This window comes from Pelodiscus sinensis, chromosome 2 (assembly GCF_052426305.1).
Source record: "Pelodiscus sinensis isolate ZL-2025 chromosome 2, ASM5242630v1, whole genome shotgun sequence".
In the NCBI taxonomy this organism is placed as follows: domain Eukaryota; kingdom Metazoa; phylum Chordata; order Testudines; family Trionychidae; genus Pelodiscus; species Pelodiscus sinensis.
This window is the reverse complement of record NC_143053.1, coordinates 262,698,890-262,712,234: the sequence shown is the minus strand read 5'-3', so window position 1 is coordinate 262,712,234 and position 13,345 is coordinate 262,698,890. Positions and strand designations below refer to the sequence as shown.

The following is a 13,345-nucleotide window of genomic DNA, read 5'->3' as shown; positions in this document are numbered from 1 at the left end:
TTCTATAATTACATTATACCAAACCAAAACCAAAAGTCAACTTCTATCTTGCCACACTGATTAACAAAGAGTCAGAAATGCCGGCTCCATAGGCAGTCCCAGTCCTCATCTCACCTCCCAGACACTAGATCAGAGGTAGGAAGCCTAAGGTGTGGCAGCTGGATGCAGTCCCGAGCGTCAGCGGCTGATTTAGGGCAGGGCGAGCGGGGCGGCTGCCCTGGACCCCGCGCTTCCCGAGGCCCTGTGCATGCGCCTTGGCACCACGGCATATGCGCTGTGTCAAAGGGGGGGTGCCCGTGAAATTTTGCTGCCCGCGGCCCCGCGGCACTCTCATCCGCCCCTGCCAAGCGTGCCAGGTTCTGGCCTCCAAGGCTCAGGACTCGACCCCCTCAATCCTTCCATGGGACTGAAGCACACAAAATCTAATAGGCTCGACCCCCAGGCTCTCATGTGCAAGGGGAATGTGGGGACTGTCATGTCAGAGAGGAATTTTGGGTTTTGTGGGCATCTCACTTGAGAGCAGCCCTTGACTGGTTTTTCTGGGGGTCATCAACCTTCTGTCCAAAAAACAGTTCCCCAGCCCTGCACTAGATGTTATGATGAGTGGTTGATGAAAACCAGTTTCATCAAACTAAGTGTTCTTCAGATCTGAAGAGACGAGTCACACAGATAGGTCAGCATGTAACTCAGATCTTCCTGGGGCAATTAAAAAGCTATAAAATATTAAATTTAAAGATAAGTTGGGAGAGGAGCCTTTAAATTTATTAAATAAAAATGCAGGTGAAGAAAAGAGCATTTAAAAGAGTTATTTTGAAATTCAAAGAGAAAACATGGCAGAAAAAAAGGAACTTTCAAAATAGTTTAGAGTATGTCTACACTACAGCGCTAATTCGAACTAATGTAATTCAAATTAGTTAATTCGAAATAAACTAATTTGAATTAGTGCATCTAGACCTAAAAACTAATTCGAATTAGCGTTTTGCTAATTCGAAATAGCACGTCCACATTGAGTGGACCCTGAATCGAAGGTAAGGATGGCCGGAACCAGTGCCAGCAGGGCATCAGGGTCAGACTTAGAGCGTGGAGCTGCTGCCTCAGGCTAGCTGAGGGCTGTGCTTAAAGGGACCCGATCCCCCCATCTCGGACTGACAGTTCTCAGGTTTCTCTGCTTGCTGGTCCACCTCGCTGAGGAACAGCAAAGCGTTTGTGTCGGAGTGCTCTGCTTGCCCTCCCTTGGGGCACCACAGCACTCTGCAACATGGAACCAGACCTGCCCCCGGGGACTCTGCTCCATCTTGTGGACACGTTGCCAGCAGCCTGGGTGCACTGTCTGCAGGCTGCCATCCGGGAGGACCATCGAGGGGATGTCAGGATCCAGGGGCGCTGCGGGAGAGCTTCCACTCTGAGGAGTGCTAACAGTCTCCCCAGTCTGCCCCCTGGGGGGCTTGTGCCCCATTCCTCCTCTCGTCCTTCCACTTCCCTAGCCCCCCCTTCCTGATGTCAAATAAAAGACATTTTCAAAAACAGAAACTCTCTTTATTTAATACAACTGGGGAGGGGGAATGAAACTCTGGGGAGACAGGGGAAAGGAGGAAAGAGAGGGTGGGAAAGGGGAGCGGGAAACCTGGGAGGAGGAAGCTGCAAGGGGGAGGAAGGGAAGAGAAGGGAAGAGAAGGGAAAGCTCAGGGTTTGGGGTCCTGCTGGCCCTCCCATCTCACAGCACTGTGGGTGCGGGGGCATCAGGGGGGAGTGGGTGTGGAGCGTGGGGCAGGAGGGATGGGGGTTTTGGAGGAAGAGGGAGGGGGAGCATGGGTGGGAGGAGGAGCAAGAGCTGGGGCAGCCACAGTGGCTGGAGCAGGAGGAGTCAGGAACCTGTCCACCAGGATCTGGAGGTGACCTCGGAGGGCATGGCCCTGCTCCTCCAGCACATGCAAGCTCCGCTGCCGCAGCCGCAGCCACAGGTCCTCGCAGACCCAGTGCTCCTGGGTGTGGAGCTGCTGCTCCAGTAGCCGCAAGTGCTCCTGGCTGCGCATGTGGCCTCTGGTGGCCAGGCTGGCAGCCATGCGGCTGTAGACTGCTGCGTTCCTGTGCCTAGTGCGGAGATCGTGGGCATTGGCGGCCTCCCCCCAAACCTCAATGAGGTCCACGATCTCTGCACTAGACCAGGTGGGCGCCCGCCACTTGCAGCCCCGGGCAGGCTCCCGGGAGCCGCCAGCCTGGTCCCGGGAAGAGGCGGAGGGCTGGGTGGCAGCGGGTGGCTGGCTCATCCCATGCTAGGTGCAGGGTCTGGTGGCTGGGTGCTGGCAGGCTTGCAACTGGCACGGGCACCATAGCCAGACCATGCCCCTTTAAGGGCTCTGGGGCCAGGAGGGGGGCAGAAGAGTTTCCCTGGTTTGGCCCAGAGTGGCCACCAGGGCAAGCTGGGGAGGGCTAGCCTCCCACTCGTTCGAATTAAGTGGCTACACAGCCCTTAATTTGAACTAGTTAATTCGAACTAGGCGTTAGTCCTCGTGGAATGAGGGTTACCTAGTTCAAATTAAATTCGAACTAGCGGTTTGTATGTGTATCCCCTATGAAAGTTAATTCGAACTAACGGCTGTTAGTTTGAATTAACTTTGTAGCGTAGACATACCCTTAGAAAGTGGAGATTGTTTAGTAAGCACATGATAAAAAGCTTTAGAGAAAAGGCTTATTCTATAAAGGTGCGTAAAGAGAGAAATGTTTAGAAAAGCTTTAAATGGTAAATATACTGCGAGTAAAGAAGAGTTATTCTGAAATATTAAAAGACAGAGCGGGGAAGAAAAATGCATGTAAAAAGGGCAAAGACATCCCCTTGCAAATGATTGAGCTAGGTAGTGGGTGCCTCAGGGTTAAAAAGCGGTAAGTACAGAAAAGCAGCAGGGGAAGCAGGGCCGGCGGCAATGGCTGCAGAACTTCTGAATGCAGAAGGACACTTTCTTGGAACTTTGTGAATGGCTTCCCCTGCCCTGAGGCATCAGGATACCAGCATGAGACCTGCTCTTACCATGGCAAAACAAAAGCCACGAGGAGTCCTGTGGCACCTGTCTACACTACAGCACTAATTCGAACTAACTTAGGACTTTTGCCTGAATGGGAGCAGCATAGTATTTCTGCACAAAGCACTGATTTCTTACAGTAGGAAGTCAGTGCTTTTGCAGAAATTCAGGCGGCCAGTGTAGTCAGCTGGCAAGTTTTTCCGGAAAAGCGGCTGACACATTTCAAGAAAGATGTGGAGAAATTGGAGAGGGTCCAGAGAAGAGCAACAAGAATGATTAAAGGTCTAGAGAACATGACCTATGAAGAAAGGCTGAAAGAATTGGGCTTGTTTAGTTTAGAAAGGAGAAGACCAAGAGGGGACATGATAGCAGTTTTCAGGTATCTAAAAGGGTGTCATAAGGAGGAGGGAGAAAACTTGTTCATCTTGGCCTCTGGGGATAGAACAAGAAGCAATGGGCTTGAACTGCAGCAAGGGAGGTTTAGGTTGGACATTAGGAAAAGGTTCCTAACTGTCAGGGTGGTCAAACACTGGAATAAATTGCCCAGAGAGGTTGTGGAATCTCCATCTCTGGAGATATTTAAGAGTAGGTTAGATAAATGTCTATCAGGGATGGTCTAGAAAGTATTTGGTCCTGCCATGAGGGCAGGAGACTGGACTCGATGACCTCTTGGGTTCCTTCCAGTCCTAGTATTCTATGATTCTATGTTAGGCATTCCTACAGACTTCTCGGTGAAGACCGAAACAAAGAAGTCATTGAGCATCTCCGCCATTTCCAAGTTTCCTGTTACTGCTTCTCCCTCCTCACTGAGCAGTGGGCCTACCCTGTCTTTGGTCTTCCTCTTGCTTCTAATGTATTTATAAAAAGTCTTCTTGTTTGTCTTTATTCCCGTAGCTAGTTTGAGCTCATTCTGTGCCTTTCCCTTCTAATCTTGCCCCTGCATTCCTGTGCTCTTTGCCTATATTCATCCTTTGTAATTTGTCCAACTTCCTATTTTTTATATGACTCCTTTTTTTATTTTTAGGTCATGCAAGATCTCGTAGTTAAGCCAAGGTGGTCTTTTGCCGTATTTTCCAACACAGCGGAATAGCTTGCTTTTGGGCCCTTAACAATGTCCCTTTGAAAAACTGCCAACTCTCCTCAGTTGTTTTTCCCCTCATTCTCAATTCCCATGGAACCTTACCTATGAGATCTCTGAGCTTTCCAAAATCCACCTTCTAATAGAAGAACTAGAGGATACCAAATGAAATTAATGGGTAGCTGGTTTAAAACTGATAAAAGAAAGTTCTTCTTCACACAGAACATAGTCAATCTTTGGAACTCCTCGCCAGAGGAGGCTGTGAAGGCTAGGACTATAACAGAGTTTAAAGAGAAGCTAGTTAATTTCATGGAGGTTAGGTCCATAAAAGGCTATTAGCCAGGGGATAAAATGGTGTCCTTGGCCTCTCTTTGTCAGAGGCTGGAGAGGGATGGCAGGAGACAAATCGCTTGATCATTGTCTTCGGTCCACCCTCTCTGGGGCATCTGGTGCTGGCCGCTGTCGGCAGACAGGATACTGGGCTAGATGGACCTTTGGTCTGACCCAGTACGGCCGTTCTTATGTTCTTATGATGCAGTGTGTTTTTCAATGGTGTCTGTGCCAGCTTAATGCTGTTTTAAAAGCCAGTGCTACAAAGCTGATTGGTTGCTGTTGGATTCACTTGAATCAAAGCAATTTGCCAGGTGTCCTGTATTTGGTGGAGGGAAATATGGTCACCCTAAACAGAGAATCAGATAACAGGCAACAGTGATTTGAGCCTCCAGGGATGGTATTTTCTGCTCATTACATGTCTTAAAAATGCAGTCATATTATTAAAATAAATTGAAAATATTTCTCATTCTCTCCAGTGGTCACTGACAATGTCCTTGGGGGGTATTTTCCAGGTGTCACATTATGGGGCATCGAGGCTCTTAAGAATGACGTGGTGACAAAGCCAAATCCCAAGACTGAATTCCAGATCATTGCATCTGACACCATGGAAGATAAGGCCTCTGCCCTCAATTTGTCTGGGTCCCTGAAGGCCAGTGTCCTGGGCGGGTTGGTGGAAATAGGTGGATCTGCCGCATTTATAAGTGATACCAAGAAATCAAAGAACCAAGCTCGTGTTGCTCTCTACTACGCAGTAACAACCAGCTACGAGGAGCTGAGTATGAGCCATTTAGGACCAGAGAATGTCTCTTATCCTGCTGTGTTTGACCAAGGCACGGCCACCCATGTGGTCACGGCCGTGCTGTATGGGGCACAGGCTTTCTTCGTCTTTGATCGAGAAATTTCTTCATCAGAGAGTGTGAGAGAGGTAGAGGTAGAAATGAAGCTGATGGTAGAAAAGATCCCAAAGGTTTCTGGAGTAGCAGAGGGGTCTGGAGAAATGAAGAACAAAGAAATAGAAAAAAATGAAAATTTCAGTTGCAAATTTTACGGTGATTTTGCTCTGGAGAACAATCCGGTTTCTTATCAAGATGCCCTGGGAGTTTATTCGACTCTCCCTAAGCTGCTTGGTGACTCTGGGGAAAAGGCTGTATCAGTACGTGTCTGGCTGTACCCCCTGAGCAAGCTGGATTCCAGAGCCACTCAGCTGGTGCGTGAGATCAGCTCGGTGCTGGTTGATGATGCACAAAGTGCCCTGGAGCATCTGACTGAGTGCGACATCCAGTGCAATGACATGGTGAAAGACAGAGCGGCTACAGCCTTCCCCGAGATCGGGAGGAAAATCCAGCAGTTCAGAAAGCTGTGCACACAGCACAGACAGAGCTTCCAGAAAGAGCTCGCGAGAACCTTGCCCTTAATCCGTGGGGGTGGAGCAGAGGAAGGGGCTCTGGTGGAGATTTTAACCAGCAAGGAGCAATCTCCATTTGGTGCCCAGCAACTCAATGAATTTCTGGATAAGACACAGGAAGAGCTGGATTTTGTCAGTTCCTACCTTGCCGAGCTGGAGGGGGTGGAAATTGTATCCTCCAGGAGTGAGCTACAGCGCGTAGTTCTCAGCCCCAGGCACAACTTCGTGGTGTCTCTCACGCTCACTTCATTGCACAACGAGGAACCCTACTTCTCAGAACTGAATCTGTGGCTGCGGAGACAATTTGTGACGAAAACTCTCGATCCAGCCCTAGCTGGTCCTGCTGGTGAAATGCCAAACTCCGCAAAGTGGTTTGAGGATGACAAGATAAGGAGAAAAGCCCAAAGAGCCGTAAAGTCCTTCTCTGACTTTGCCCAGGTCAACAAATCTAACGGGAAGACCCGATTCATTGTGGCCTCTGTTCCAGACAAGGCCAATCCAGGTGCTTCCATTTACCTGTATGAAAACAGAGAGCTGCTCAGCACTGACTTCCAGCCTCCATCAAAGCCTCTTCCTCTCCTGATTGGTGGAGTCCGACATGACCGTGTGCAGCTCACACTGAAACCGGCAGCCTATGGCAGGGCTGAGATATGCGGCTACCGGGCAGAGTACAGACTTGTCGGGCAGGAGAACTGGGTGGCTGTGAATGTCAGTAACACACAAGAGACACTCACAGTAACAGGGCTCCGTCCAAACACCCAGTACCAGTTCCGATACGCGGCCGTGAGCAAACCAGGGCTCAGCGAGAGCAGCGACGTGAGCGACACAGTGAAGACCCTTCCAACCAGCCCCCCTGGGAAACCTGTAGCAGAGACTGTACAATCATCTGCCGTCACCCTGAGCTGGGAGAGTCCATGTGTCATTGGAGATGGAGTCAGTGTAAGCGAGTACAAGGTGCAATACAGAGAGGAGGCTGGAGACAAGAGTGATGAGGGAAAATCTAAATGGCTGGAACAAAGGACGGGACAGAGAACCAAGTCCTGTACCATACAAGGCCTGACTGCTCAGACGCTCTACAGATTCCGGGTGTCGGCTGTGTGTGCAGACGGGGCTGTGAGTGACCCAAGTGAGGAGACATCTATTTCAACTCCAAAGGTAAGAGAAAATGCAATAAATGTGCATACGTATAACTTTAAGCGCACATTTCCAATATCACCTGCCTGCTCACTGCCTCTCATCCTGGCATCTGGTCCTCGTGTCTTTTCCAGCCAATCAGTGTTGGGGGCTATTCTTCTTCTCCAGGCTGCCCTCTCCTCCCACTCTTCCATCGCCTGCACTGACGCAGTCATTGTCTCCCCTCTCTGTCCTCTTCACCATGTGCCAAGTGTGATGTAGCAGGGACTGCATTCAGTTGTGTAGCCACAATGTCATTCTGTTTTACATTTACCGCTTGCTTCATTGTGCCATGAATCTTACTGTCCTGTGCGGCTCTCCATTGACTCTGTGTGTGTGTGTGTGTGTGCACGCGTGCGTGCGCAGTGCCCAACGGGGGATGGGTTTCTGGGGGAAGGCCTCCTAACGGGAAGCCCGCAGGCAATGGCCCTGGCTGGCCTGACACCTGAGCTAGTTGGAGAATTCAATCAGGTGACGCCTTGCCTGGAACTCTGAACAAAGGGGAGGCAGCCTGGGTGCTGTGCCAGTTGCTGGGGGTGTAGGTTAGTTTTCAGCTGGTTTAAGGAGAAGGGAGCCTCACTGGCCTGGTGGGCTGGGGTAGGGGCCTAGGTCTGGGGCTCTGGGCCCCCTGCCCCCAAGATGGGTTGTATTATCTGCTCCTAGTCCCTCTAACAACAAGTCAGTGCTATGCTGTGTCCCTGGGAACCAATAACACTTCTCTTCTACCTGCTGCCTGAGAGTCACGTCTGGCTGTGGATGGGGGTGCGGGGCCTGGTGACTCCCCCACATTCGGTGACAGCAAGGCACCTGCTTTCTCTTACCACATTGTCACTTCCCCCTCTGGTGTTGGTGGGCCTGGGGTAAACAGCCCCCACTCAGGGCAGGGTTTGCCTTTCCCTGGCTGTGCTCATTTAGGGAAGACCTAAAAGTTGGCCTAAGGGGGTGGCACTTCACCAGACATAAAGGAAACAGTCTCATGAACAAAAGCCCACAGGAGAACCCTTTGTTGTCTTCTCACTGGTGCAGGGCGTCATCCTGTCAGTTGCCCTGGGGTGTCAGCTCTTCCTGCAGCAGAGACTCCGGTGTGGCTGTTCTCCTGTGGGAAGAGCACAGCCTCTCATTGCCCCTGTCTCTCCCTCCCCCTCCATCTGTGCCCAAAGGATGGGGGTTAAAGGCTTCAGCAGGCCATAATAGACATCAGGTGTCCCTCACTGACCTGAGTGGTCCCATTTCAGCTAATACTGAAGAGGCCTTTCACATCCTGGGTGTGTCTAGATTCCATGGCTCCGTCAACAGAGCCGTGTCGTCTACACGTATCCCCTGTGGCTAACAGATCTGCCCTCTTGCAGCTCTCCAGCCTGACTGTGTCACAGGCATTCTTCATTCTGTTTCCCCCCTCACACAACTGGCCTTCCCTGCCAGCCTCCCTCTCTCCCTCCTCTTGCACGTCTGGTGGAGACCCTATCGTCATCCTGGCATCCTCCATGACAAGGTCACTCTCTACTCCCTCAGAGCCATATGCAGCTCTGTCATTGTTTAGGCAAGCAAAAGAACTTGACTCTCCTGAGAACCAGGCTTCCGCAGAGGGCTTGTTTAGACACAGCCAAACACAAGCCCATAAATCAATAGACTTAGCAGAATTCAATTGTTATGTTTCTTTAATTCCTATGGATAATGATTTTTAATTGTCAAGCATTGTTTTGCAACTTTCATTTGTGTAAATGTTTATAGTTGTGCAAAATTATATGGGATCCAACATCATGTGTCAAAATATGCAAAGTATATTTATTCAAATCAACACTAATATAATGTCCAGAGCATTTTTCCTGTTTTGCCTATCTGTAAATTGCTATTATCAATGTAAGTATTTTTCTTGGTTTATCTCTATAGGGTAAAATTGATGGATGCCAAGCTTTATCTTATAATTTCAAGATGAGATAGCTAGGAACAAAGGGCTAAACCACAGCTTCTTAGATTCCAAGAACAGAAGGGACCACTGTGATCACCTGGTCTGACCTTCTGTATAACACAAGCTAGAGACCTGTTCCACAGTATAGAGCATATCTTTTGGAAAACATCCTGTTTTAATTTAAAAATGGTTCGAGATGGAGAATCCACCACAGTCCTTCATAAATTGTCCCACTGATTAATTACTCTCACTGCTAAAAACGTACAGTATAAATTTGTCTGTCTTCAGCTTCCAGACATTGGATCATGTTCGACCTTTTTCTGATGGATTGAAGAACTTATTATTATCCTCGACAGCAGAGGAGCTCCTTTGCAGTCACCCTCCTCAGATGTAAAACATCAAAAAAGTTAAACTTCTTTAGTTTTTATTCTTTTCCAAGTTTTTGAATTCTTCTCCCTATTTTTTCTTTAATTTTTTTTAAAAAAAATTAAAGTTGGTTTTCCTGCACTCTCTCCAGTTGAAGATGTCTGGCTCATCAGGATTCAAGAGATGTGACTCATGCAGAGATACTGTGCCTGTCTCTAACAGGCATTCTTCTTGTATACAATGCCTGAGAGAAGGAGAGGAAGGCATTCCTCTTGTATATAATGCCATGGCTCCCAGAGGTGCCCTCATTGCTCTAATCTCACCACATAAACAAGACAGGACTGAGCCAACCACCTTAGAATCATAGAACCATAGAACCGGAAGAGACCTTAGATGGTCATCAAGTCCAGCCCGCTTCCCTAGGCAGGACCAATCTCAACTAAATCCCAGCTTTAAGACTCTCCCCTATGAAAAGTCCCTCCAGACAGCTCGAGACGACTCCCCTGTTTCAACGAGGACTCAAGAGAGGGAAAATCTCCCAATCTCAGACAAGAACCATCCCTCCTCCTCATCAGACAGGGCAAAGACAAAGGCCAGGACTTCTCCAGACAGACCCCTGGCCTTGGCACTGAGCTCCTCTGGAGCAAGGTCTGCCAATAAGCCCAGCACTTCCAGCACCGTGCTGACGAAGCACAGTGCACCTCATAAATGTGTGCTTCAGAATCTAGGCACCAGTCCTCAGCACTGGCATCAATATCAGCACCGACACCTGATGCGGCGCCTAAAACTACAACGAAATCAGCACAGAAGACGGCATCAAAGCTGACCTGTGCCGATTGCCACCTCCTGGGGCACCGACGCCAATGCTGCCTCTGGCTCTGATGGAACCATCATTGGCACCAACCAAGATGGCACCACATAAGCATGCACCAAGACACACCCCGGTACCCAGTCAGCATATTCAGGCTGATGTCTGATGAGCACTGCATTCACCGGCATCGTCTGTCCATTCAATATTTTCCCCCGGATCTCCAGCACCATCAATATCAATGAGTGAGGCAGACACAGCATCACAAAGTTTTTTTGTCCCAACTCTCCTCACTAGCACAGAGACACCTTCCCTGGGAGTCACGATCATCTAGATCAGCTGTGGCCAACCCTCGGCTTGCAAGCCCCATGCAGCTCTTCAACCCCCAAAAGTGCAGCTCACAAAGCCACTCCTGCTACCCCCCAACTACATCCTTATTCACTTTTTCCACACCAGTCATGATTTTATAGACCTCTCTCATGTCCCCCTTAGTCTTCTCTTTTCCAAGCTGAAATATCACAGCCCTATTAGTCTCTCCTCATATGGCACCCATTTCAAACCCCTAATCATTTTTGTTGCTCTTTTCTGAAACTTTTCTAATGCCAATAGATCTTTTGTGAGATGAGGCAACCACATCTGTACACAGTATTTAAGATGGGGGTGAACCATGAATTTATATAGAAACATATTTTCTGTCTTATTCTCTGTCCCTTTTTAAATGATTCCTAATATTCTATTTGCTTTTCTGACTGCTGCGGCACACTGAGGATACGTCTACACTACACTTCTTTTTTGGAAAAAGGTATGCAAATTGCATTCCACAATTTGTGTACCTTTTTCTGGTTATTTTTTCAGAAGTGGCTTTTTCAAAATTTGGCCCATCTATGTTGGGCCAAATTTCAGAAAAACCTCTTTCAGAAGAGCCCTTCTTCCTCGTGAAACGAGGTTTACAGAGCTTCCGAAAGAGCCCATCTGCTTTTCCGCAAAAAATTCCATATTGTAGACGTAACCTGAGTGGCTGTGTTCAGAGAACTATCCACAATGACTCTAAGATCTCTCTCTCTCTTGAGGCATTGTAGCCAAATTAGTCCCCATCATATAGTATGTATAGTTGGGATTATTTGTTTCCAGTGTGCATTACTTTACATTTATCAACATTAAATTTCATTTGCCATTTTGTTGCCCAATCACTTAGGTTGGTGAAATCTTTTTGAAGCTCTTCACAGTCTGCTTTGGTCTTAACTCTCTCGAGCAGTTTGGAATCATCCGAAAATTTTTCCACCTCACTGTTTACCCCTTTCTCTAGATCATTTATAAATAAGTAAGAGGAGGGCTTTAAACTAGGTTAGACGGGGACAGGTGAGCAAAGCCCACAGGTAAGTGCTGAATGTGCAGGACTGGGAGATGGGGGAAATGGGGAGGACTACGGCCTATAATGGCAAGGAGAAAGGAGGGTCAGGGCACAACAGGGAGGCAAGATCAAATCAGTATCTTAGATGCCTATATACAAATGCGAGAAGTATGGGTAATAAGCAGGAAGAACTGGAATTGCTAACCAATAAATACAACTATGATATCATTGGTATTACAAAAACCTGGTGGGATGGGACGCATGATTGGAATGTTGGTATGGAAGGGTACGGCTTGCTCAGGAAGGACAGACAGGGAAAAAAGGGAGGAGGGGTTGCCTTGTATATTAAAAATGTACACACTTGGACTGAAGTGGAGATGAACGTAGGAGATAGCTGTGTAGAGAGTCTCTGGGTTAAGCTAAAAGGGGTAAAAAACTAGGGTGATGTCATGCTAGGAGTCTACTACAGGCCACCTAGCCAGGTGGAAGAGGTGGATGAGGCCTTTTTTAAACAATTAACAAAACTATCCAAAGCCCAAGATTTGGTGGTGATGGGGGACTTCAACTATCCAGACATATGTTGGGAAACTAACACAGCGGGGCACAGGCTATCCAATAAGTTTCTGGACTGCATTGGAGACAACTTTCTGTTTCAGAAGTTTGAAAAAGCTACCAGAGGAGAAGCTGTTCTGGATTTGGTTTTAACAAATAGGGAGGAACTAGTTGAGAACTTGAAAGTGGAAGACAGTATAGGAGATAGTGATCGTGAAATAATAGAGTTCATGATCTTAAGGAAAGGTAGAAGGGAGACCAGCACAATTGAGGTAATGGATTTCAGGAAGGCAGATTTTGATAAGCTCAGAGAACTTGTAGGTAAGGTCCCATGTGAAGCAAGACTGAAGGGAAAAACAACTGAGGAGAGTTGGAAGTATTTCAAAGGGACGTTGTTAAGGGCCCAAAAGCAAACAATTCCGCTGTGTAGGAAAGACAGAAAATATGGCAAAAGACCAGCTTGGCTTAACAAGGAGATCTTGCATGATCTCAAAATAAAAAAGGAGTCCTATAAAAAGTGGAAACTAGGATAAATAACAAAGGATGAATATAGGCAAGCAACACGGGAATGCAGGGGCAAGATTAGAAAGGCAAAGGCACAAAATGAGATCAAACTAGCTACAGGCATAAAGGGAAACAAGAAGACCTTTTATAAATACATTAAAAGCAAGAGGAAGACCAAGGACAGGGTAGGCCCACTGCTTAGTGAGGAGGGAGAAGCAGTAACAGGAAACTTGGAAATGGCGGAGATGCTCAATGACTTCTTTGTTTCGGTCTTCACCGAGAAGTCTGGAGGTGTGCCTAACGTAGTGAATACAAGCCGAGAGAGGGTAAGTTTAGAAGATAGGATACACAAAGAACAAGTTAAAAATCACTTAGGAAAGTTAGATGTCAGCAAGTCACCAGGTCCTGATGAAATGCATCCCAGGATACTCAAGGAGCTGATAGAGGAGGTATCTGAGCCTTTAGCTATGATTTCTGAAAAATCATGGCAGACAGGGGAGATTCCAGAAGACTGGAAAAGGGCAAATATTACGGCCATCTATAAAAAGGGGAATAAGAACAACCCAGGAAACTACAGACCGGTCAGTTTAACGTCTGTCCCAGGGAAGATAATGGAGCAGGTAATTAAGGAAATCATATGTAAACACTTGGAAGGTAATAAAGTGATAGGGAATAGCCAGCATGGGTTTGTGAAGAACAAGTCATGCCAAACTAATCTGATAGCTTTCTTTGATAGGATAACGAGCCTTGTGGATAAGGGAGAAGCGGTGGATGTCATATACCTAGACTTTAGTAAGGCATTTGATACAGTCTCGCATGATATTCTTATTGATAAACTAGCCAAATATA

The 13,345-nt window shown here is 47.7% G+C and overlaps 2 protein-coding genes across 4 annotated transcripts in view; both read left to right on the top strand.

Annotated features, from left to right (window-relative positions):
- The window catches only part of LOC112545555 (stonustoxin subunit alpha-like), a 298,534-nt gene that overhangs the window by 225,539 nt on the left and 59,650 nt on the right, over window positions 1-13,345 (top strand). The gene's annotated exons all lie outside the window — the stretch shown is intronic.
- Window positions 4,791-13,345, top strand: part of LOC149525497 (uncharacterized) — a 48,252-nt gene continuing 39,697 nt past the window's right edge. Inside the window, exon 1 of one of the 2 annotated variants that reach the window (XM_089775943.1) lies at window positions 4,791-6,772. In XM_089775943.1, the coding sequence (XP_089632069.1) occupies window positions 5,033-6,772 (1,740 nt within the window). In that variant the 5' untranslated portion in view covers window positions 4,791-5,032. Of the gene's footprint in view, window positions 6,989-13,345 lie in introns of both variants that reach the window. The other variant, XM_089775942.1, reaches the window with a different exon arrangement.